We start from the raw sequence: 24022 nt of genomic DNA, 5'->3' as shown, positions 1-24022 counted from the left end.
CACCTAGGCAACTGCAGAGGGGTTGCTGATATCCTTCCAAAAAAATGCCTAGACTTTTACAAGTAAATTAAGCGCAAAAAGAATATAACATCGCTCTAATTTCCCAGCCACACGGGCATTGCAGCACACAACAGATGATTGCTTAATGAATTCTTATGGAACGTGCTAAAAAGAATGAACTGATCTTTCTATACCACTAAAAAGGAAACTGCTGCTTTAGAATTATAAACTTATCTCGGCAAAGACAAGGAAACTGAACTGCGGCTGTATATTATACATGAATAAACTCACACTGTGTTTTTTTTAAAAAATTATTACTGAATGCACAGTTTTATGCATGAAGACACCTGGAGGAATGCCTTCACTGGACTATTTTGGAAGGTGTCACATATAGCTGATAAACAGGGCAATCCTGTTTGGAATTACTCTACTCTAAGGTAACACTGGACTTTGATTGAACTAAACAAGAACTAAATGACAGCACACTTAAGATTTGTTTTGGGCCGTTCACATAACGAATGGTTTTCCTCAAACTTATTGCAGAATTTCAGGGGACACAAAGGAGAGATTTCATGAGTACTGTTAGTAACAGAAGGAGTCGAGTCTGGCATCAGCCCTGTAAGGTAGACCAGGGCTAGTGTCCCTCTCTTGCAAACTGCAGGATGTTTGAGTCAATACCGTTTTTTCTGAAGGACACCAATCCAGACTCTAAACTGTACCAATACTAAGAGTCTCTTTACATGAGACCTGTTACACGAGGACGTTCAAGTGAAGGGAGACAAAAGGTTAGCTGGGAAATGTAGTTTAAAAAGACAGAGGCAAAGGCTCTGTCAAATTTTCCCTCTCTACAGAGCAGGTAAAGATTGCTGCTCCAGAAGGGGAGGTGAAATTGACAGAGCCTTTGGGGAGGCAAAGAGGAAATTAACAAACCCTCTGAGGAGCAATCTTGAGGGGCTCTGTGTAGAGAGGGGAAACTGACAGAGCCTTCGCCTTTGTCTTTTTAAACTATGTTTCCCGATAACTTGTGTCTCCCTTCACTTGAGTGTCCTCATGTAAGAGGTCTTGCGTAGAGAGACTCTAAGTTCTAAAGAGAAGGTCTGCCAGAAGTTTCACTCTCTGATCTCGGCTACATTCCCTTTTTTCATTCTAAGGAATTGCAGATGGTCCATGGCAACTCAGAGGTGAGAACTCTGCACATGCTCAGAGGCTTTATTGTCTTCTTGTTCCTTCAGTTGCTCTGGGAGTTCAGTCCCAGTCTGGAAAGGAGATTCCAGACCTGCAAGTTAGGCAAGCTGCGGATGTTCGTCAGTCGTTCCAGCCAAAGGAGGGTCATTGTCCTCATCTGTAAACTCATTAATCAAAATGTCATCCTTTTAAAGATACCCTGACACAATTAGAGAGTTAATGAGTTAAAAGCAGGAGAGCTCACAAACTAGGAAAACACCCTTTGAATCTTCAAGCTGACTTTGGGGGGAAACCACCAACACTGAACAAGAGGGTTATGCTATAAAGGGATTTCTGGGGGATTTTGGGGATTTCTGTGCTTTTGGCAAAGGCCCCATTACAAAGCAGGGGCATATGAAAAAAGAAGGGCTTGCTCCTTACTCTGTGAACAGTCTTTTCCTATCCAGCCTGGGAAACACTGGCACGATCCATCGACAGGATTACACGTCCCGTTGTTAGTGCATAAACACACTTCGGCACAGTCCTTCCCATATCTTCCACTGGGACACACTGTAGAAACAGAAAGGAAAAGCAATGAAGGCATTCAAAGCCCATAAACTCAGTATTAGTGCAGCGGACCGAGCCAGAGTCTCCAACCCGGTGTCAGAGGTGCCGTGGTGCCCGCCGACATCTTACATGGCACCCACCAAATATTTACAGAAGGTGGGTGGGGCCAAGTGGGGCCCTTGCCCAGCAGGGCCTTCTGATTGGCCACGGAAGTTCGGATTGGCTCTGCAAAACAGAACGTTGCTTTGGTGCTAGCTGCCACCACAGTGTTGGTTTAGTTCTGTCTCTTACTCCTCTTTCCCAGTCCACTAGTGTCCCTCTCTTGCAAATTGCAGGATGTTTGGTAGATACTGGCTTTTCCAAAGGCCACCAACAGAGACTCTAAAGTGCACCATTTACAGGACTGCAATCTTCCAAGCGGGGCCTGGCAATCTCCCAGAATTAGAACTGCAGACTACAGAGATCAGTTCCCCTGGAGGAAATGGCGGTTTTGGAGGGTGGACTCCAGGGCTCATTTTGAGGGGGGATGCACAGGAATGCAGTTCTGGCAGTTCCCCCAAGAAGTCACATGTCAGGTGGCCCCACCCACCTAACCCTCAGCCATTTTGGGCCTGTTTCAGCCTGGATTGGGGCCGAAATGGCCCAGATCGGGCCTAAAATGGGTGGTGGATCACTCTCCCACTCAGCAGCAGCCTGATCCTGACCATTTTGGGTCCCTTTTTGGTCATTTTCAGCCCCTTTTTGCCATTTTGGGCCCAATTTCAGCCCTGAATGACCAGGATTGGGTGCAAAACAGCCAGGATAGGTGATGTCAGGGGGTGTGGCATATGCTAATGGGTTTTGCTAATGAGTTATGCTAATGAATTCCTCCAGCTTTTTCTACGAAATGACCCCAGGTGGACTCTATAGCATCACACCCCTGTTGAGCGCCTTCCCATTACCAAACCTATTCTCCACAGACTCTGCCTCCAAATTCCAGGTATTTCCAAACCTGGAGTTGGTAACCCTATTCCCACTGCAGCCATTTTTGTGTTCGTGCCCTGTGTCAGAATTCCAGAGGTGCCCACAGGTTCAAAAAGGTTGGAAGACCTGGGTTCAAATCTAAGCATATATAAGTTGGCAATGGAACAATCCCTCAAGTCAGAAGGGAACTCATAGTATTGTTATTAAGAGCAGCCAAACTCCTTGTGACAGGAAGTTGGAAGGAGGGTAAACATTTTCCTGCATAAGCTGATTTAATAATAAAATTTGGGAAATCATAACTGACAAGATCTCAACATAAGTGAAAAGTATGGAAAATCCAAATTATACCTCAAATTTCTTAGAAAAACGATTCCCATTAATTTAATATGTAGAATCAGTCAAAGAATATGGTATAAGACTCTCTTCTCTCAACAAAATGACAATTCCATTGCATGTTTATTTAAAATTCATCATAATGTATGACAATGCGATGTACTGTTGACAAGAACTCAATAGTAAGATCTCACTTCCCATCGCTGTGGTAAGGCTAAAGATCCACATCTTTGTAAAATAGCTCCTGTGTCTTTATTTCATTGCCAACTGCTGTTGCAAATGTGTTCTAATTCCAAATTCAAACATTAGTAGCGTTCACACACACACACACTCTGTGGAGATGGTGGGACGGAACGACAAGCTTGCTGGCTGTTCATTCTGTCCTTTACACCTGAAGCGTGTGTTGTCCCGTGAGGTAAGTTCAAAATTACCTCATCGCACCACAAGTCTCAAGGCTGTTTCTTAGCCTGTGGGTTGCAGCGGGAAGGCCCAGAGGATGCTCAGAAGGCATTGAATGTAACCGCTGAAGCAAAGACATGTGGAAACGTTTCCCCGGCAAGACCACAATGTTCCTCATCGGGACAGCCTGCTCGGTATGCAACAGGACCTAGTTCTGGTCCCAGCATCTCCAGGCAAACGGATCAAGTAAGAGGTGATGGGAAAGTCTCCTGTCAGAGACTCTGAAGAGCTGTTGCAGGTCGAAGTAGACCTGACTGACTTTGATGGCCAACAGTCCGATCCCATATGTGTTCATCCAAGCTCTTGGTGTAGTAGTTAGGAGCAAAAGGACTCTAACTTGGAGAATGGGGTTTGATTCCCCACTCCTCCGCTTGAAGCCAGCTGGGTGATCTTGGGTCAGTCACAGCTCTCTCAGAGCTCTCTCAGCCCCACCTGCCTCACAGGGTGATTGTCATGAGGATAATAATAACACACTTCGTAAACTGCTCTGAGTGGGGGTTAAGTTGTCCGGAAGGGCGGCATATAAATCGAATGTTGTTGTTGTTATTGTGAGGTAAATAGTAACATGGTTCCCCACCCCCCTCAATCTGGGTCCATCAGTTCATACAGGTGATCATCCGTCTGTGACTGTAGATGGATCAAGGCCGCCATCATTTAATGCAAAATAATTAGTAATCTTACGGCTTTCAGCTAGCACAGCCTATCTTGTTAAATAAAACAGGGAGAAATCATGTTTTATTTTCTTGTAAAGGGAATGTCATAAACGTTACAAGAAACTATCCTGTAGAGACCAGGGCATTTTCAATTTCTCCCCAAATGTCGTGAAATCTTTAAATGAACTTTGACAGAATCCAGTGCTTCACGACTGTGTTTTACACCACAATGGACAAATTGTTAGGCAGTCGGCTCCCACTGGTAGCTGGCCGCCCCGCCTGACAAAAGCGGACGTCTGAGCCAGAAAACAGGCAACTCACACAGCCCCTTGTGACAAAGAAAGCTACAGAACCAGACACATACCTTCATAACACGGCAGTGATTTTTTAAAAAAGTGATTAAGGGGCTTCTTTGAAGCCTCTGTTTTAGCATTCTGACCGTTTCCGCATTCAGAGGAGATGACCTCAATCTATTCCCGAAGAGATTCAATCCTCGATTGAAATCCGGAGCTGGGAAGCATTTTCTCTTAGACAATATGCCAGTTCCAACTCCATCTCTGACAGGGACAGTAAAAATAGGCTAGAATAGACAATTGCATGCAGTCTAGCTGCACACTTACCTCTCCAGAGTAGATAAAGTTGACTTTGAAGTTAAATGCTAAACAGAACAGTTTTTACACCCAAACGAGGTGGATTGTAGCAGGGGCTGGAGAAAAGAGTTGCTTTCGTACATGAAAAGGACCCAATAATCTGTTCCGCTGACTCTCTCGTGCACGGCTGCCTTATTTTCATGTCCGTCTCCAATATTATAATACAATTTCATTCTTGGGGGGAGAGCTTCTCTGATGTGCATCCTTGGCCCAAACAGAATCCCATTAAAAAAATCCCAACAGCTAACAAAAATGAGTTGGTAGGAGGAGGGCTCATTTTGAGGGGGAACACGCAGGAACACAGTTCCAGCAGTTCCCCAAAGAGGTCACATGTCAGGTGGCCCCGCCCACCTGACTCGGCCATTTGGGCCCATTTCAGCTTGGATAGGGGCCAAAACGGCCCGGATCGGACCTCTGACGGGTGGTGGATCACTCTCCTGCTCAGCAGCGGCCCGATCCTGACCATTTTGGCTCCCTTTTTGGCCATTTTCAGACCCTTTTTTTTGCCATTTTGGGCCCAATTTCGGCCCTGAATGGCCAGGATTGGGTCCAAAACAGCCAGGATAGGTGATGTCAGGGTGTGTGGCATATGCAAATCAGTTATGCTAATGACACACTTCTGGTGATGTCAAGGGGCATGGCATATGCTAATGAGTTATGCTAATGAGTTCCTCCAGCTCTTTTTCTACAAAATGGCCCCTGGGTAGGAGGTTGTGATTCGATAGGAACAGCTGGACGAATATTTGTCCGGCATGCTTTAGTTTGTTCCTGCATTGGACAGGGGGTTGGACTAGATGGTCTGTAAGACCCCTTCCACCTCTATGATTCTATGAGGATGCAGGTAAGTATATCATGCTTGAGTCCCAGAAACAGGTTGGATGGGCAGAGAGAGAATAGCCCCCAAGCTAGATTTACTGCAGCCTGAGACCTACCCAACAAAGCACAGCCAACTTCCCTTTATATGGCAGCGTGCTTGGACTCAACAACCTTATTTGCCACCTCCCAATAGGCCTGCAAAACAGGGAATTGTCAAGCACCCAGCAGGCCATGGTGCCCCGCTGGAAAGTTGCATTCAGTTGGGTGGGTCATAACAGCTATATTTCATCAGGATATCCTATCCGAGACACTACTTCCCACTGTGGCCTGGGAGATGCAAATAAGATCCCCCCCAACCTGCAAAAGCTTGTTGCTTTGCAAAAAGAGGGAAAGCCCTGCTATTGCCAGAAGCACAGCCTGCACGCTTCAATTGCAAGGACAATTTCTCAGAGAGCAACCCATCTGATAAACACAGGACTGCTGCTGAAAATGGCAGTCCTGTGCACAGCTTCGTGTTACAAAAGGTAAAAATCACCCCCTATCCTGATATCATTGCACCAGGCATGTCCCCTATTCTGTACCACTGGTCGACACCAGAAAGGGAATGTATGGGGTGATAAAGTCAGGAAGTTAGATTATCTTCCCCGCACGAAGGGGGAAACTGCCATGTTTGGTGGCAGGCCTTTGCTGATCAAAAGGTTTGCAGAGCTGACTTGTGATTCTGTGGTATCATGATGATCAAGATCGGTAGCCGTGTTAGTCTGTCTGTAGCAGTAGAAAAGAGCAAGAGTCCAACAGCATCTATAAAGTGTGGTAGGGTGTGAGCTTTCCTGAGCCACAGCTCACTTCTTCAGATACCGAAGAAGATATCTGACGAAGTGAGCTGTGACTCACGAAAGCTCATGGTGGTGGTGGAGAGTGCCCTCAAGTCAGAGTTGACTTATGGAGACCCTGGTGCGGTTTTCATGGCAAGAGACTAACAGAGGTGATTTGCCATTGCCTGCCTCTGCAACTGTGGTCTTTGTTGGAGGTCTCCCATCTAATTACTAACCAAGGCCAACTCTGCTTAGCTTCTGAGATCTGATGAGATCAGGCTCCCTGAGCTATCCAGGTCAGGGCCACAAAAGCTCATGCCCTACCACAAATTTTGTTAGTCTTATAGGTGGTACTGGACTTTTGCTCTTTTCTTCTGTTGTATCATGAACTATACTTTTCTGTAGGAAATAGCTAATATTGGCCAAATCTTCATTCTCTGTGATGAAGGTACAAGCCTCACCCATAGCATCTGTGGAGTCTACATGGCAGAATGTTTGTCCTTTCCTAAAAAAGGGAACCTTAAGGTTGCAAATCAGCAGCTTGGGGACTTGAGACTGTGTGCATGCGCCACGTTTCCAATGTACCTGCATAAAATATGATAGCTTATACTTCCACAACCTTTTGTCACTTTGCAGGTGGTAATTCAGAAGGAGAAAAATCACAACTCTTTCCAAAAATCCAACTCCCAAATTCCTCATTGGGTCTACAGTCACCGGCACTAAGAACTGTTAAGGGCTCCGAGACATTTCAAACGCACGGAAGGGTAATCATGTTTTATGTACGAGGAACACGTGGATGTAATTTGCCATGCTAATTAGTTATTTAAGCTCCGATGAGGGACCACCAGAACCCTGCTGAGATAGCAAGTGTCTTCGGGCAGCTGCAAAGGGTTACTAATCCCATTTGTATGGATTGCTATTAATGGTATTGATATAAAAATAAGAAAAACGGCTTGATTTTGACCTTTGGTCTTTGAAACTAAATGGGACCAAGTTCTTCTGTCTTGAACACTCATCCAAAGTTGTAGTTTGTTCTAAAGCAAAGCCTCTGTTCATAAAAGAGCCCAAGGTATGGCCAGCGTGGGGTAGTGGTTAGAGGGTCATACTAGGATCAGAGAGACCTAGGTTCGAATCATGGCAAGCTTCCACTTTGCCATGGAAGCTTGCTGGGTCACCTTGGGTCAATCACTCTCTCTCTCTCAGCCTAATCTACGCCACAGGCTTGTTGTGAAGATAAAATAGAGGAGGGGAGAACGATGTTGTAAGCTGCTTTGGATTCCCACTGGAAAGAAAAGTGGGATATAAATAAATGTACGTGGACTTTCTGTATTTTTTCTTTCTGTAATTTTAAAAACTCGTTCTGCTTATCAACAACAAACTGCAGTTTAAAAACAGCAATATTTGTGTCGCAGTTATCTAAAGTAAAATATTAATTTGCATCCTTTCTAGAAAAAATAAAAAGTATATATCATATCATATATGCTCACACATCGTGACAAATTGCAACACCGGCCGCCTTTAATTAGACTATGAATATTTTATGGCAATTCTGCTGGGTGGAGCAACATTTCAAAGGGAAAAGCAGGAGCACTCAACAGATTGAAATCAAGAAAACAGAGTTTTTCTTAATGAGATAATTAGATCGGCTCCAGACTTTGAAAACCGAGCTAGGTTTTCACATTAAAACAGACAGACTCACTTGGCCTCATATTAACTGGGATACATCTTGGTGGCGTAAGCAACAAGGGGAAAAGAAAACATATGTTGCTATTTAATTCTTGTTTAATGATTTTGCCTAAATACTGATTCTTAATTTGTAACTTGCAAAAAAAATGAATCATTAAGGAGTTGACAGTTTCCTTCTTAAAGAATTTTTTTTTAAAAAGGCTGAGGACTTAACCGGGTCATTTGTATTCTCTGTTAGATCTATTTGTAGAAAACATTCGGAAACCAGCAGGCAGTAAAATATCAGAGGCGCCCAGCATGCAACTGCAGTCAGGACAAATAAGCACCAGCCAGCCAGATCTTTTTGAATGCTGATAGGTCGAGAAAAATTCCCCATAATTCCACACATACTTTAGCTCTTTACAGTCATTACAATTTACCATGTGTACAAGGAGAATGTGGTACACGTGATCCTCCTGATACGTATTATTATCAATTTGCCTGAAAGGGATATCACATGTATTTTCAGCTTCTGTATCAAATCAGGGCTATGGTTTGCATGTACTGAAGCTGGTATTTGTTGTGCAACCACGCGTATCAAGAGGATTGCGTGTCGCCTGTTCTGCTTATGGCACGTGGAAAACACAACAGACTGAAAAAAGCTTTTGTCATACTCATTTCTAATTTCTTATCATGCCCTTCTTCCGTGATGGAAGTCAGCGTTGTACAGTGGTTAATATCAGACTAGGATCTGGGAGACCTCCCGGTTCGAATCCCCACTCTGCCATGAAAGCTCACTGGGGGACCTTGGGCCAGTCACACTCTCAGCTGAACCTACCTCACAGGGTTATTGTGGGGATAAAGTGGAGAAGAGGGGAATGAGGGAAGCCGCTTTGGGTTCCTGCTGGGCGAAACGTGGGGTATAAATGAAGTAAAACAAAATGAATCAATGAAGTACAGCAAACAGAGGGATGATCTCTCATCCAGACTTTTACTTCATGCTCTGGGACCAGATGTGATGGAAGTGAAGCTCGATGTTCCAAAGGGGCCCCACCTCCATTTGCTTTCAAAGAACTGGGGAACGACTCTGTTTCCGAGGACCTCGCTAGAAGGCAGATCTTTCCTGGAAGTTGCTCTGATCCTGTATGCCATGTGATAGGCATATCTGGATCCCAAGAAAAACGGAATCTGCTTCAATTAATGTAACTAACGTGCGTCCTTTCTCTTAATGTGAAAACACAGTTGCGCTTACCTGTAACTGTTGTTCACTGAGGTCGTCTGTGCAGGAACACATGCGTCTGCGCATGCGCAGGCCTGCCAACGGGAGGGTTTTACGGTTGTAAAATCTCGTGAGACTGCACAAGAAGACTGACAGTGCACAATCTGATCCACTTCTGCTGACCACGGGGAGGTGCAAGAAGCCACGCAGGGACTGCAGCTCCTTCCCCCAGCTCAGTAAAGCACACAGTCTACTGGCTATTGATCTTACCTCCAAACAGGGCTCATTTCGAGGGGGAACGCACAGGAACGCAGTTGCGGCAGTTCCCCCAAGAGGTCACATGTCAGGTGGCCCTGCCCACCTGACTCTCGGCTATTTTGGGCCTGAATTGGGGCCGAAACGGCCCAGATCAGGCCTCTGACGGGTGGTGGATCACTCTCCCGCTCAGCAGCGGCCTGACCCTGACCATTCTGGGCCCCTTTTCAGCCATTTTCAGCCCCTTTTTGCCATTTTGGACCCAATTTCAGCCCTGAATGGCCAGGATTGGGTCCAAAACAGCCAGAATAGGTGATGTCAGGGGGTGTAGCATATGCAAATCAGTTACACTAATGACACACTTCCATTGATGGCAAGAGGTGTGGCATATGCTAATGAGTTATGCTAATGAGTTCCTCCAGCTCTTTTTCTACAAAATGACCCCTGCCTCCAACATCTGAACTGCCTCTGCCCCTGGATGCTCTATTGTGGTCTCCAGTGGTTACTGAAGCCATCTACTTCTTGTCTTTGTATAATCATTTTTTCTTTAAAAAAAGTCTAGGCTAGTGGTCATCACCCTGATTTTTGTGCATTCTGTGGAGCAATGCTTCCCTGTTTGACCTGTCTTAAGTACCAAGCAGTCTCAGTAACCTGCCTCAAATTCTGAGGACAGACGGAACATGAAAAATCCTGCACTTAAGCAATTGCTCTATACTGAGTCCCCAGTTTGATCTAGACTAGCCTTGTCTATTCTTATGCACAGTGGTCTTCGAGGACTGATGCTGGGACCTTCTATGTGCAAAGCATGGGCTGCACCATTGAGTTGCATGTGGACGTCCTACTCCAAGATCCTTTCATTGGCTAAGTCAGAGAACAAATCCGAGATTTTCTGCATAAAAAGCATGAATTCTGCCACTGTGCCCGAAGCATCCTCTCCCTCCTCTCTGCACCATTATGGTGCAACTTGGCAATGTTCTCAGGAACATAACGCCCATTTCAGAATTTTATTTTTAAAAGGTTTCAGCTAGCAACCTGTAGCTGGTGATGAACGTGCTTCAAATTAATGGATGGGTGCTGGTAGCACATGGTAGCAGCAAACTTGGCAGTGTTGTTGTGTGTGTGTTGATGAGATGTTAAGATGGACAACAAAGAGTTGCATCTCTTGAGAAGCTGGGTGTATTTATAATACCTGCCTTGCTTCATGTGCTCTTATTTATGCTTTTACAAAGAAAAGACTAAGAGAGCAAAATCCTAAGCTGGTCCACTCAGAATCTTATTCAAGCATCAGTGTGTCTCTACGCAAGACATTTTACATGGGGACGCTCAGGTGTAGGGAGATGCAATGTTAGCCAGGAAGCGTAGTTTAAAAAGACGGAGCGAGCGGAAATTGTTCCTCAGAGGGCTTGTTAATTTCATCTTTGCCTCTCCAAAGGGAGGTGAAATTGACAGAGCCTTAGGGGAGGCAAAGATGAAATTAACAAGCCCTCTGAGGAGTGATCTCCACTGGATCTGACTTTTTAAACTACACTTCCTGGCTAACATTGTGTTCCTTACACTTGAGCATCCCCGGGTAAGACACCTTGTGTAGAGAGAATCTCTGACTAAGATCTAGAAGACCCAGGTTCGAATCCCCACTCTGCCATGGAAGCTTGCTGGGTGACCCTGGGCCAACCACACTCTCAGCCTAGCCTACCTCACAGGGTTGTTGTGAGGATAAACTGGGAGAATACTGTAAGCTGATCCCCTTTGGAGAGAAAGGCGGTGTATAAATGAAGTAAAATAAAATCTAATTTTAAAAAAGACTCCCAGAAAAGAACCTCCTCAGGATACAGTGAAGCCTCCCTCCATTAGCATTCCACACCCTGGGAAACTCTTACAGGATGACTCAGCCCAAACCCACCTTCCTGAGTAGATATAAATTACCTGCCAACATCTTTTCCACACTGTGACACTGAGAGATCTCTGTCTTTTGGTGCTACACCTCTGAAGATGCCAGTCACAGCTGCTGGCAAAACGTCAGGAACTACAATGCCAAGACCACGGCTATACAGCGTGGAAAACCCTCAATAACCATCCCAGGAAAGTGTTTTTAGGATGGCATTGAGTTTATTGGCATTTCTGTCTACAAAGTAAAGCAGGATTTTCTCCCCTACTATTTGGAACCTTGGAGGTTTCTGGCAATTACCCATAATAAACAGCCCCAATTAGCCTATGAAACTAGCAAGAGCCATACCTTGGTTGCAGAGCGGGCCAAAAAACCCCGGCAGGCAATCGCAGTGCCCGGTGACATGATGACAAGGGACAGTGCTGTGGATACACTGTGGGCAGGGCTGGCTGCAGTGATGCCCATAGAAGCCAGGCGGGCAAACTGAAAGAAAGCCAGGAAAGAGGCAAAAGCCAAGTCATTAGCCCTCCTCGTAACAATTAAAACTGCAAACAAGAATGTGCGTTACCGTCTTGACACCGACAATTAACTGCTTTGGAAGGCAGACCCATTTTACAGAAAGAGAACTTGCCCAGTAGGACCCACTGAGTTGAACTCTACAACGCATTCCTAAACCGAGTTACATCCTAGAAGGCAACCGGCTCGGAAAGGCGTGACTCTGCTGAGGGTCGCAATGCTGGCCTCCTACAGCCATCGTATCCCACTGAAAAGTCCGAGAGCCCTACAAGTCCGAAAGACACAGGGCTGGTGGGGCCCCAAACACAGCCCCAAATTCAAAACCTTTTCAAATCACAAAGCTGCAAAAAAACAATGAGTCATCTTCTGGCCTGGGCGTTGCCAACTTTTTCGTTTGGCTGCAAAAAAATGATGAGTCATCTTCTGGCCTGGGCATTGCCAACTTTTTCGTTCGGCTGCCCCGAACACTGCCGAAGGAGCAAAAATCTTTTCAGGGGAGCCTCTCCCCACCTTTGTCCTGGGCATTCCGGGGGAAGCTTGATCCCAGCACCAACTTTTCCTGCAGTGCTTTTTGTTTTCTGGATTAAAATTGGAAGTATACTTCAATCCTTTATACTTCAGTCAATACACAGATCAAGAAGCAGGCATTCTCCTGCAAGACAGCCCAGTCTGTGCCGGATCCTGCCCTCCCTTTTGCTCCATCAAGGCACTGGAATCAAATCTCCTCTCTGCACAATAGTGCTGCTTCTTGGCTTACACCACATCCGCAGCAGGGGACCCTCAGGCATGCTGGCTCCCTTTCTTGGGGCAATTTCACTGCCTGCCTGCTGGTAAAGTGTGCAGGGGGTGGGAACTGATCCTGAACGAGACCTCCTTTGCCTCAATTGGCAGAAATGGGGAGATCCATCCAGTGCAGTGGCTCTTTGTCATGGCGCATAGGAGTCTGTCTCTCTCAGCACATGAAAATACAGCCAGCACATAGTTTGCAAATCATTATGTTAAAGACACAGAAGTGCAGCCTGAAGAAAAAGATGTCACCTGTCCCAGCAGAGAGTGAGAACTTAAAAGGCAGAAGTTAATGAGGGACACTTTGACGGATGTGCAAGGTTTGGCATAATTAGGCTGCCAGAACAGAGGAAACAAGCAAAATGTGTCTCTTCCCACCATGGTTCCAGCCCATCTCAACCAGCTGCAGAGAGTGATTAAACGAAGGTGCTCACCTGCCCTTCTGGCCTGCGCATAATCAACAGAGCGACTTCAGCCATTCCTTTTCTTCCCTCTCCAGAAAAGTTTCAATTTCTTCAAGTCGTCGTTTAGACTCTTGGGATTTCAAGGCGGTAAAAACGGTTCCTCCCTCGGCTTCCCGACTCTTTTAGGGCCTTGTTTTGGCCGGCGGGAAAGCTGAACGCACCGGGAACGGGAGTGTGTAACGGAAATGCTCATAACGCCATTAATGGCCACGGAGGTGAAGGTCAACCCTGCCATGGCTTTAAGGATAAAACGGCTGCTACAAATTATTTCGGAAAGAGTCGTGAGCAGTGGCAGTGGTTCACGTGACCTGTGAAATCCAAGTGGGTGACGGTGGGTGCTCAGCTGCAGAAGTTAGCAGCAGAATGCTGGTGCTTAAAAGGGCCAGGAAATGCTTCAAGCGCCCATCCAGGAGAGACCAATGTTTTTTTTCAGGGCAGGAGTGGATTGACCCTCTAACTTGCCAGGAAATTCCGTGACGGGCTGCTGCCTTGGAATATTGCTGGCGGCCAACAGCAAAAGGAAGTTAAGAAACCCAGGAGTGCTGGAACCGCCGCAGGGCCCACTTGGCCTGAAACTGTCCATCAGTGGCAGCAATTGACAAGGGTGGAGGATTCAAGCACCAGCAGGTTAAGGAGCCACTCCACCTTTTCCTACCCCGTTGCAAGCGCTGGACAGCCCCAAGCCCAGAGGATCCTGCACCCAGGCTGTTTTAACCCACCCTGACCTTCGGAGGCTTGCCAATTCAGAGACAGCCCTTGCTCACTCAGGAAAAGAAGCCCTTCTTGCTTATCGTTATTCTATTGTTATCGGAAATTGGCCTGTTGGAAAACATATTTATCTATTCTGGCTCCAATATAGTAGTTAAAATAGTGAAGATAAATAGATAATATGACTCAACAGTGGCGAGCAATTACTGACTTTAAGCCACAGTGCAGGTGTTTGGGCGGTGGGGCGTCTTCAGAAGGTCATATATTTTTTTTACTTCCTTTCTTGTTATTTTGAAATTTGTTTTGGTGAAAAATGCCTTTTCTATAATGTAACTAGAATAAATATTTTTAAAAAATAAAATACCCCCCCCCCAAAAAAGGAAAAGAAGCCCTTCAGAGGACAGGGGCCAACCTTTTTGCAAAACATACCACAAGCCAAATCCAACCACTCTAAAGTGTGCTTCCATCCGTGTGCAGCTCAGGCTCGGGTTTTAATGCCTCCAGTTGCTCAGCTCAGTAGCAGGCAGCAGCTCAGGGCAGAAGAGACAAAGAGGAGGCAGCTTGCCACGCTACTTTGTTCAGGACTCTGAGAGCCAAGCTACAAGTGACGAATTACACTTGCCTGGCAAGTGAACAAAGTCACGTGTATTCCTCCCGATTCACTTGCCGTTCACTTGCTCTCCACTTGTTGGCCAGCTGTGCCGCTGCTCTTACTGCCCATCCGCTGTCCAATGAGACTGTCAGACATTAAGCCACACACCCTTATTTCTTTAGTGCCTCTATTATAGGGACGCTCCCCCTATGAAGCTTTCCCACAATAAACAAGAGAGCCAGGGTGTCGGACGAGAGTGTCAGATGAGGATCTGGGAGAGCCAGGTGTGAATCCCCTCATTGGGTGACCATGGACCAGTCACCCCCTCTCAACCTCACAGGGCTATTGTGATAATAAAATGGGGGAGAGGAAAATGATGTCCAATATTTTGGTTCCTCACTGGATAGAAAAGTGCGGTATAGGGAACTGGTTAGAGGACCGCACGAGAGAGTGACGAGGATGATCAGGGGTCTGGAGACTGAGCCTTATGTGGAAAGGATGAGGGCCCTAGGAATGTTTAGTTTGGAGAAAAGGAGATTGAGGGGAGATATGATTGCTCTCTTTAAATATTTGAAAGGCTGTCATTTGGAGGAGGACAGGGATCTGTTCCAGTTGGCAGCAGAGGATAGGATTCAAAGCAACGGGCTTAAATTACATGCACAAAGGTACCGGCTGGATATTAGGAAAAACTTTTTCACGGTCAGAGTAGTTCAAAGGTGGAATCAGCTGCCTAGGGAGGTGGTGAGCTCCCCTTCACTGGCAGTTTTCAAGAAGAGGCTGGACGAATATTTATCAGAGATGCTTTAGGCTCATCCTGCATTGGCAGAGGGTTGGATGACCCCTTCCAACTCTGTGATTCTGTATATCTATCTAAATGAACAAATGGACAACTCAGAGTAGAAACACAGTAAGAAAATGTGGCGATGGGTGACTATGGGAAGGTGGCTAGGAATGGAAGCTAGAGGAGAGTGGAAAGGCAGAAGGTCTTACTTCTCTGGCACATGGGCCCTCGGTAGCCGGGCGCACATTCGCAGGTCCCGTCCTCCGGGAAGCAGGAGCCTCCATTTTCACAGTTGCAGGGGATAGAGCAGTTTGGTCCCCAGCGCCCCTGCGCACACACACTATCGCAGTGGATACCTGGAGAAAAGTAAAGGCACGGATCAGCCTTACAGAACCGCCTTTTCTTTTACAATCCCTGATGCTCATTTGCAGTGCCATATTGCCATCCTGAAACAGCTGCCTTAATCAGTCAGATGGTGGTGGTTTTGCTCAGGTTTGTTGGGTCCGAGCCACAGATCTGTGGGATGGGGCTGCCGTGAGCTGACCCCTGCAGTTATATCCCAGGCCCATTCCCATCAGGCTTCATTTTAAACAAAAAAAAAATCATTTTTATCCATAGAAAGGAAAAACATGCTGACCATATTCTGCTCAACGGCTCAGTAAGAAGTCAGCTCAGTAGAAGTGCCAGGATCCTGACAAAATGAAAGAAAACTGAAATATCCTGTCTTAAAAAAAGACAGTTATTAAACACACGGGCTAACATGATAAAAGGAGGTGGGAGAAGGACTGGCTTCGGGCCTGCAGCCTCCCACTCTGGCTGCAACCCGAGGAGGCATGGGTGCTCGCACACGAAGCTGCCTTCTGCCGAGTCAGAACCTGGTCCATCAAGGTCAGTACTGTCTGCTCTGACTGACAGGAGTTCTCCACAGTCTGAGGCAAAAGTCTTTGACATCACCTATTACCCGCTCCTTTTAAATTGGAGATACCAAGGATTGAACCTGGGACCCTCTGCATACAAAGCGGGTGCTCCACCACTGAGCCATGGTGCAGAGGGCAATCTAAACTCCTCTCTGTCTGGAGATCAGGGGGTGGGGCCACCAGCCATGTGACCATTTTCAAGAGGTTCCTGAACTCCGTTCCAACGCATTCCAGCAGAAAAAAAGCCCCGGCCCTTCCTATCTGCCAAGTTTCTGCAGCAACATTAGAGGCTTTTCCACTCTGGGTTTTTGATGCAGCTTGGCTTCTTACCTGCACCAGTTTTTTCCCCAGCCTTATGCACAATACTGTTTGCTGGTTGCTGCTCTTCTGGCTTTGGAGTTTTTCCCGTGTTTTTTCAGACCAAAGATGGTGAACTGAAAAAACACGGAGGGAAATCCTGGCAAATGAAAAGCGAATGCTCTTACGAAGCACAACTGGCAGTGCAGGAAAGCCCTTGGTTGCAGGTGGAGGTAATCCTGTTTAGGCACATCCTCTGTAAGCACATATGTGGTCCATGCAGGGGCTTCCCATAAACTGACGAGTTCCTAGCAGAAGGCAGATTTGAACTGGAGCTTTGACAGCCTGTGGATAGCACTTTGTAGCCAACACACTACAGAACACCATGCCAATTTGCAGATAATTAAAGCTATAGCTGGGCCCCTGCTCTACAAAACGCTTAGCATAACGGCTGGTCCCAGCCTGAATTCCATCTCCTCATTCACATCAATTTGAATCCTTTGCAAACAGGCAAAGATGCAGAAATGCAAATTCAGACACCAAACGGCTCCCAGGGCAATAGTTTGGCATTTATTAAGATGCTCAAATCTTCCAAAGTGCACCGTGTGTGCACAGCCTCTTGCAGGTGATTTAAAAGATGCGTCCTCTTGGTACTCTCCTCACTTGTGACATTTCAATAAGGGCTCCTCCTGTTTCTCTTGCCAACAAATGTATTACAATGTCAAGAGATCAGACCTTCTGCTCTTCTCTCTCAACTCCTTTATAGCTTGCCCTTCCTCCAAGGAGAGCAGAGGAGGGTACATGGAACTCCACTATTTATCCTCACAACAACCCAGTGAGGTGGGTTAAGTCAAGACAGAGAATGAGTGTTTGTGACCAGTCAAATAGTTACTCCCAAATCCAAATTCTTACAGATAATCCCAGAAGTACTGAGCAGCAAGAAATAGCCCTGTGATTCTGGAGACTGTTCTTGCCCTCTCGTGTTCACGAGTGAGCCAGCTCACAGAAGCTGTGTGGCATTCTGTCCTTCATTGGTAGCCTGAAGCCCTCGCCCCCCAATTCAAATCCATGGATTTTGCAAAAATGGGTTTCATCTTAGGGCCAAATTAGACAAGGTGCTGGAGAAACCCATAATCCAATCCCCAGCACATTTTTAAATTGCTAAATATCACCACTGTACAGGGCTTTTTTCTGGGAAAAGAGGTGGTGAAACTCAGTGGGTTGCCCTCAGAGGAAATGGTCACATGGCTGGTGGCCAAGAACACTTGGGCAATCTAAACTCCCCTCTAGGGATGTGCGTTTCGGCATTCAGAATGCCGAAAGAATGCCGAAACAAAAGTGTTTCGGCTTCTTTCGGGGAATGCCGAAACGTTTCGGGGAATGCCGAAACGTTTCGGGTAGCCGAAAGAAAAAAGCCGAAACGTTTCGGGATTCTTTCGGCTTTCTTTCGGCTTTTCTATGGGAAAATGCCTCCGTCTTCCAGGACGTCTGGAGGAGGCATTTTCCCACCGAATAAGCCCAAAATTGGTGGGGACCTTCCTCTAACCCTTCTCTAACAACCACCCAAGTTTCAGACAGATTGGACTTTGGGGGGCCATGTTATGGCCCCCCAAAGCAGGTCCCCCCATCCTCCCATAAGAAAGCGAAGGAGCAGCATATTGTTAGCATGCTGCTGCTGATCTTTCTTCATTATTTCCTATGGGGAAAAAATGAAGAGGCAGGCTTCCTTTGCCAGGGGTGGCATTTTGCATGCAAAATGCCCCCCAGCCCTCAGGGGCCCTTCTCCCACCCCTCCTCCCACCCCCACCAAGGCTCAGCCTGCTCCCACTTGGGGGGGGGCCATTTCATGGCCTCCCCAAGTAGGTGCTCTAATCTCTACCACTGACAGCTGGGGGAGGCTTGTGTTGCCAGGGGTGGCATTTTGCATGCAAAATGCCCCCCAACCCTCTGGGGCCCTTCTCCCACCCCTCCTCCCACCCCCCACCAAGGCTCAGCCTGCTCCCACTTGGGGGGGCATTTCATGGCCTCCCCAAGTAGGTGCTCTGCTCTCATCTCTACCACTGACAGCTGGGGGAGGCTTGTGTTGCCAGGGGTGGCATTTTGCATGCAAAATGCCCCCCAGCCCTCTGGGGCCCTTCTCCCACCCTTCCTCCCACCCCCCACCAAGGCTCAGACTGCTCCCACTTGGGGGGGCCATTTCATGGCCTCCCCAAGTAGGTCCTCTCAGCCCCTAAAGTCCACCCCTTACAGCCCCACACAAACCCAATTCCCCCCCAGCTGCCACACACAGACCCAAATCCCCACATTAGCCCCTCACAGACCCAAATCCACCCCCACCTGCCCCACACCCATAACCCCAGGAACAGGCTGGCAAAGGCCAGCCCTCTCCCTTTGTTCCCTATGCTGGGAACTTCTAAACTCTCTTTCCCTAGGCAATTCTGCACAGCCCAGGGGTGCCACAATGGTGGGCACACTTCTGAGTGCCAGCTTGTCCCTGTGAAAGAGCACCTGAACCACAGACACCCTCCCTCAAATTCCCCCACCACCTACAGAGATGGCTGGCCAGCCAGCCCCATTGTTCCCTATGATGGGAACCAACTGCACAACAAAGAATAAAACAAGAACAACACAAAATAAAGTTTTTAAAAAATTATATTCTCCCTTCCAAAGTACAAGTAGGCAAAGCATTATGACACATTACACCAGCAGTCCCCCACACAGAAAAATTAAAACAAAACTCACTTAACATCAGAGAATCACAAAGCATGATTCCTGTCAAAAACACTTTATTTCTTGAACAGCTTTAGGTTACACAGCAGGGGGGAACACCAAAGGGCATGGCAGCACTATCTTACACAAAAATAACACAACTCACTTCACATCAGAGAATCACAAAGCACAATTCCTGTTAAAAACACTTTATTTCTTGAACAGCTTTAGGTTACACAGCAGGGGGGAACACCAAAGGGCATGGCAGCACTATCTTACACAAAAATAACACAACTCACTTAACATCAGAGAATCACAAAAACACAATTCCTGGCAAAAACACTTTATTTCTTGAACAGCTTTAGGTTACACAGTAGGAGGGCACAACAGGGCATGATAGCAATGTACTGCAAAAAATAATACAACCCACTTCACCGTTTTTGACAGCAATTGTGTTTGTGTGATTCTCTGATGTGAAGTGAGTTGTGTTATTTTTGTGTAGTACACTGCTTTCCTGCTCTGTGGTGCCTTCCTAAAGCAGTTACAGAAATAAAGTGCTTTTGACAGCAATTTTTTGGGGTGATTCTTTAATGTGAAGCGAGTTGTGTTATTTTTGTGTAAGATAGTGCTGCCATGCCCTTTGGTGTTCCCCCCTGCTGTGTAACCTAAAGCTGTTCAAGAAATAAAGTGTTTTTGACAGGAATCATGCTTTGTGATTCTCTGATGTTAAGTGAGTTTTGTTTTAATTTTTCTGTGTGGGGGACTGCTGGTGTAATGTGTCATAATGCTTTGCCTACTTGTACTTTGGAAGGGAGAATATAATTTTTTTAAAACTTTATTTTGTGTTGTTCTTGTTTTATTCTTTGTTGTGCAGTTGGTTCCCATCATAGGGAACAATGGGGCTGGCTGGCCAGCCATCTCTGTAGGTGGTGGGGGAATTTGAGGGAGGGTGTCTGTGGTTCAGGTGCTCTTTCACAGGGACCAGCTGGCACTCAGAAGTGTGCCCACCATTGTGGCACCCCTGGGCTGTGCAGAATTGCCTAGGGAAAGAGAGTTTAGAAGTTCCCAGCATAGGGAACAAAGGGAGAGGGCTGGCCTTTGCCAGCCTGTTCCTGGGGTTATGGGTGTGGGGCAGGTGGGGGTGGATTTGGGTCTGTGAGGGGCTAATGTGGGGATTTGGGTCTGTGTGTGGCAGCTGGGGGGGGGAATTGGGTTTGTGTGGGGCTGTAAGGGGTGGACTTTAGGGGCTGAGAGGACCTACTTGGGGAGGCCATGAAATGGCCCCCCCAAGTGGGAGCAGTCTGAGCCTTGGTGGGGGGTGGGAGGAAGGGTGGGAGAAGGGCCCCAGAGGGCTGGGGGGCATTTTGCATGCAAAATGCCACCCCTGGCAACACAAGCCTCCCCCAGCTGTCAGTGGTAGAGATGAGAGCAGAGCACCTACTTGGGGAGGCCATGAAATGCCCCCCCAAGTGGGAGCAGGCTGAGCCTTGGTGGGGGGTGGGAGGAGGGGTGGGAGAAGGGCCCCAGAGGGTTGGGGGGCATTTTGCATGCAAAATGCCACCCCTGGCAACACAAGCCTCCCCCAGCTGTCAGTGGTAGAGATTAGAGCACCTACTTGGGGAGGCCATGAAATGGCCCCCCCAAGTGGGAGCAGGCTGAGCCTTGGTGGGGGGTGGGAGGAGGGGTGGGAGAAGGGCCCCTGAGGGTAGGGGGGCATTTTGCATGCAAAATGCCACCCCTGGCAAAGGAAGCCTGCCTCTTCATTTTTTCCCCATAGGAAATAATGAAGAAAGATCAGCAGCAGCATGCTAACAATATGCTGCTCCTTCGCTTTCTTATGGGAGGATGGGGGGACCTGCTTTGGGGGGCCATAACATGGCCCCCCAAAGTCCAATCTGTCTGAAACTTGGGTGGTTGTTAGAGAAGGGTTAGAGGAAGGTCCCCACCAATTTTGGGCTTATTCGGTGGGAAAATGCCTCCTCCAGGCGTCCTGAAAGACGGAGGCATTTCCCCCCCCAAAAAACCCGAAAGAATGCCGAAAGAATGCCGAAAGAATCCCGAATCCCGAATCCCGAAAGAGATTCTTGTTTCGGCTTTCGGCTTTAACGGTAGAGAATCTTGTTTCGGGTAATCCCGAAACAAGAAAGCCGAAAGTTTTTTCCTTGCACACCCCTACTCCCCTCTGTTTGGAGACCAGGGGGTGGGGCCACCAGCCATGTGTCAAGAGGTTCCAGAACTCCGTTCCACCACGTTCCAGCTGAAAAAAAGCCCTGCCTCTGTAGATCCCCAACCTGGACTGGAGCCATGGCTAGGTGAGGATTTCTTAAGTTTACCTCCTGCACTGTTCTTTCAATCCAACTGCGCTAATGTTAGCAACAACTGGAGAGAACATTTTGAGAAAAACCAGAGAGGAAACCCCCATGTCATGGCCCAGTTCTGAAACAGCCCCCCTGCTGCAACAGATATTCAGCTATTTTAAAAAAACAAACATTCGAGCTGCCCAGTCATGGATTTTCCGGTATCTCATTGGCTCTTTCGGCTACTATGAGTCATAGGTTTTGTGATCCTAATGCTAGGCGAACACAGAAATCTTAGTACTTTGTATTCAACCATAGTAGTATTAAAGTGGTAGAACTCTCCAAACAGCTGGTTCAGACACATGGACCCATCACTGAATTTCCTACATAGAAACATACAGCTGGAAGGGTCCCAAGGGGGTCATCTAGTCTAACCCCCCGCACAATGCAGGAAATTCATAGCTACGTCCCCTCTCATCCCCCAGTGGCCCCTGCTCTATGCACAAAGAAAGGCAAAAGGGTTCTTTGGGCTCACCGTTGCTTCAATCAACGTGGAGGAAACAGCATTTCTAAGTGCAAACGGGGTGAGCTGCTGTAGCATAGTGGTTAAGTGGCTGGGCTGTGAATAAGCACTCTGCTGGTTCAAATCCCACTAGTGCTATGAGCGCAGCTCTCCTCTCAGCCCCAGCTCCCTAGGTCTGAGTGGGGCACTAATCTGTCTAGAAGAGTGGTATATAAACGTAGTAACGAACACGGTTATTAAATGGCTCTGAAATCACTGTTGGCTTCCTGGACGAACAAGCCATGGGCTTGACAAAAAACACCATGAATTTCAATAAGCCTGCCTGCAGTTCCGGAACACTTCCACTTCAATGAAAACAGCACATTTTACCCCCAAATCTTCCTTCTAATTAACTTTGATGGCAACTTTTAGTGCACTCCTCAGGGCTGGGGAGACATCCAGGAAAGAAAAATATATTGCATCATGCAAAGAAATAACTTACACGGTGCAAGTCTTTTCTTCCACAGGCAGCTGGACTTTTTAGTTTAGTTTCAGGCTAGCTGAATACTGCTTATCAGTTCTGTATGACAGCCCACCCAAGGGGCATCGGCCAAGCACCTGGCAGGTTACATCAGCTGGGCGGTAGGCTACATTAGGACTTAGCAAGCCACAGAGGCCTGGTTTTAAACGCACTGAGCACCTCTAGTGCAGGAAAACGCTGCCTCGGTTTGGTGAGAGATCTGATACCAGCTTTGTTTAAGCTAGCAATCTGTACAACATCCGGGAGTTCTTTATCAGCCAGGCACAGGTTTCGCTTGGATAAAAAGGATAAATGCAGGCGATGATTCCAAAAGACCTGAACTCGGCCTGAGGTGGGATTAAACAGGTTCCCAGGGGTAAACCTCATCTCAAGGCATTTCCTGCTTTCTGAGAGCTTCATCAGGATGCCAGCGGTAACATGCCAGCCAGGTGGCACTGCAGCCTGCCCCATCATCCTACTTGGAAGACGAGTCAATCAAGAAAACGGTTGGTGCAAATCACACGTACTATGCAGTTTAAATACATATATATATGGGGACGATGCACTAAAGGAACGCTTGCAGCTTGGACTCCTTTCAAGCCAAAAATGATTTAGGAAATTCACAGCGGCACTGATGCCAGGGGCATATGAACACGAGATGAGGGAGGTAAAGAGAAATACAGTCTATTATATCAAGGATTGATTATATTTCTGAAAGAATGCAGAATGCACAAGTCTTGTACCACAAATCACTGCCCTCTAAATTCTAACACAAACAAAAAGAGACATAAATAAAATAAAGCCAAACATCACAGCACTGAGGACCTGTATAAGAATATCAGAACTGTTCTGCTGAGCTAAAGGTCCGCCTACAGCCGCATTTCCACATCCACCATCTAGTTGGATCTCTCTAGAAAGCATACCAGCAGGTCACAGCAGATACAGAGTCTCTCTACACAAGACAGCTGACGCGTGAAGAACATGTGTCAGGAGATGCAATGTTAGCTGGGAAGGGTAGTTTAAAAAGACATAGAGAAGTGAAATTGACAGAACCTTCAGGGAGGCGAAGATGAAATTAACAACCCCTCTGAGGAGTGATCGCTGGCTCTGTCTTTTAAAACTATGCTTCCTGGCTAACATTGCATCTCCCTACACTTGACAAACACGCGCTAAGGTGTCTTGTGTAGAAAGACTCATAGACATCCTGTTACAGGTAGCCATATGGATCCGTTAGAACAAAATTCACACATGGTGGCTCTGAATCTTCTAAAAGGTAGTTTGAAAAAAATCCTGCCGCTCCAAGCCCTGGATCACAAATGAAACTGGCTGGAGGAAACAAATTGTTCTTTTCCTCTCCTACACACATTTGAGGAACTGAGTCACATAAGTTAAAGAGGATACTCTAAGGCCGTATTCCAGATTTAATGCTGGCATTCCTGGGAATGGCAGTTCTGCACTGAAGGTGTGGGATCTTCCTGAATTTTCAGAA

General features: G+C 47.0%; 1 protein-coding gene across 2 annotated transcripts in view; it reads right to left on the bottom strand.

The window, feature by feature from the left end:
• Positions 1–24022, bottom strand: part of MEGF11 (multiple EGF like domains 11) — a 316522-nt gene that overhangs the window by 31519 nt on the left and 260981 nt on the right. For both annotated transcript variants that reach the window (XM_055002716.1, XM_055002717.1), the window contains exons 12-14: positions 15501–15647; positions 11793–11927; positions 1606–1734 (exon numbers count right to left, since the gene is read on the bottom strand). In XM_055002716.1, the coding sequence (XP_054858691.1) occupies positions 1606–1734; positions 11793–11927; positions 15501–15647 (411 nt within the window). The remainder of the gene's footprint in view (positions 1–1605; positions 1735–11792; positions 11928–15500; positions 15648–24022) is intronic.

Source organism: Eublepharis macularius, chromosome 18, assembly GCF_028583425.1.
Source record: "Eublepharis macularius isolate TG4126 chromosome 18, MPM_Emac_v1.0, whole genome shotgun sequence".
NCBI classification, from domain to species: Eukaryota; Metazoa; Chordata; class Lepidosauria; order Squamata; family Eublepharidae; genus Eublepharis; species Eublepharis macularius.
This window is presented reverse-complemented; position numbering and strand designations above follow the sequence as displayed.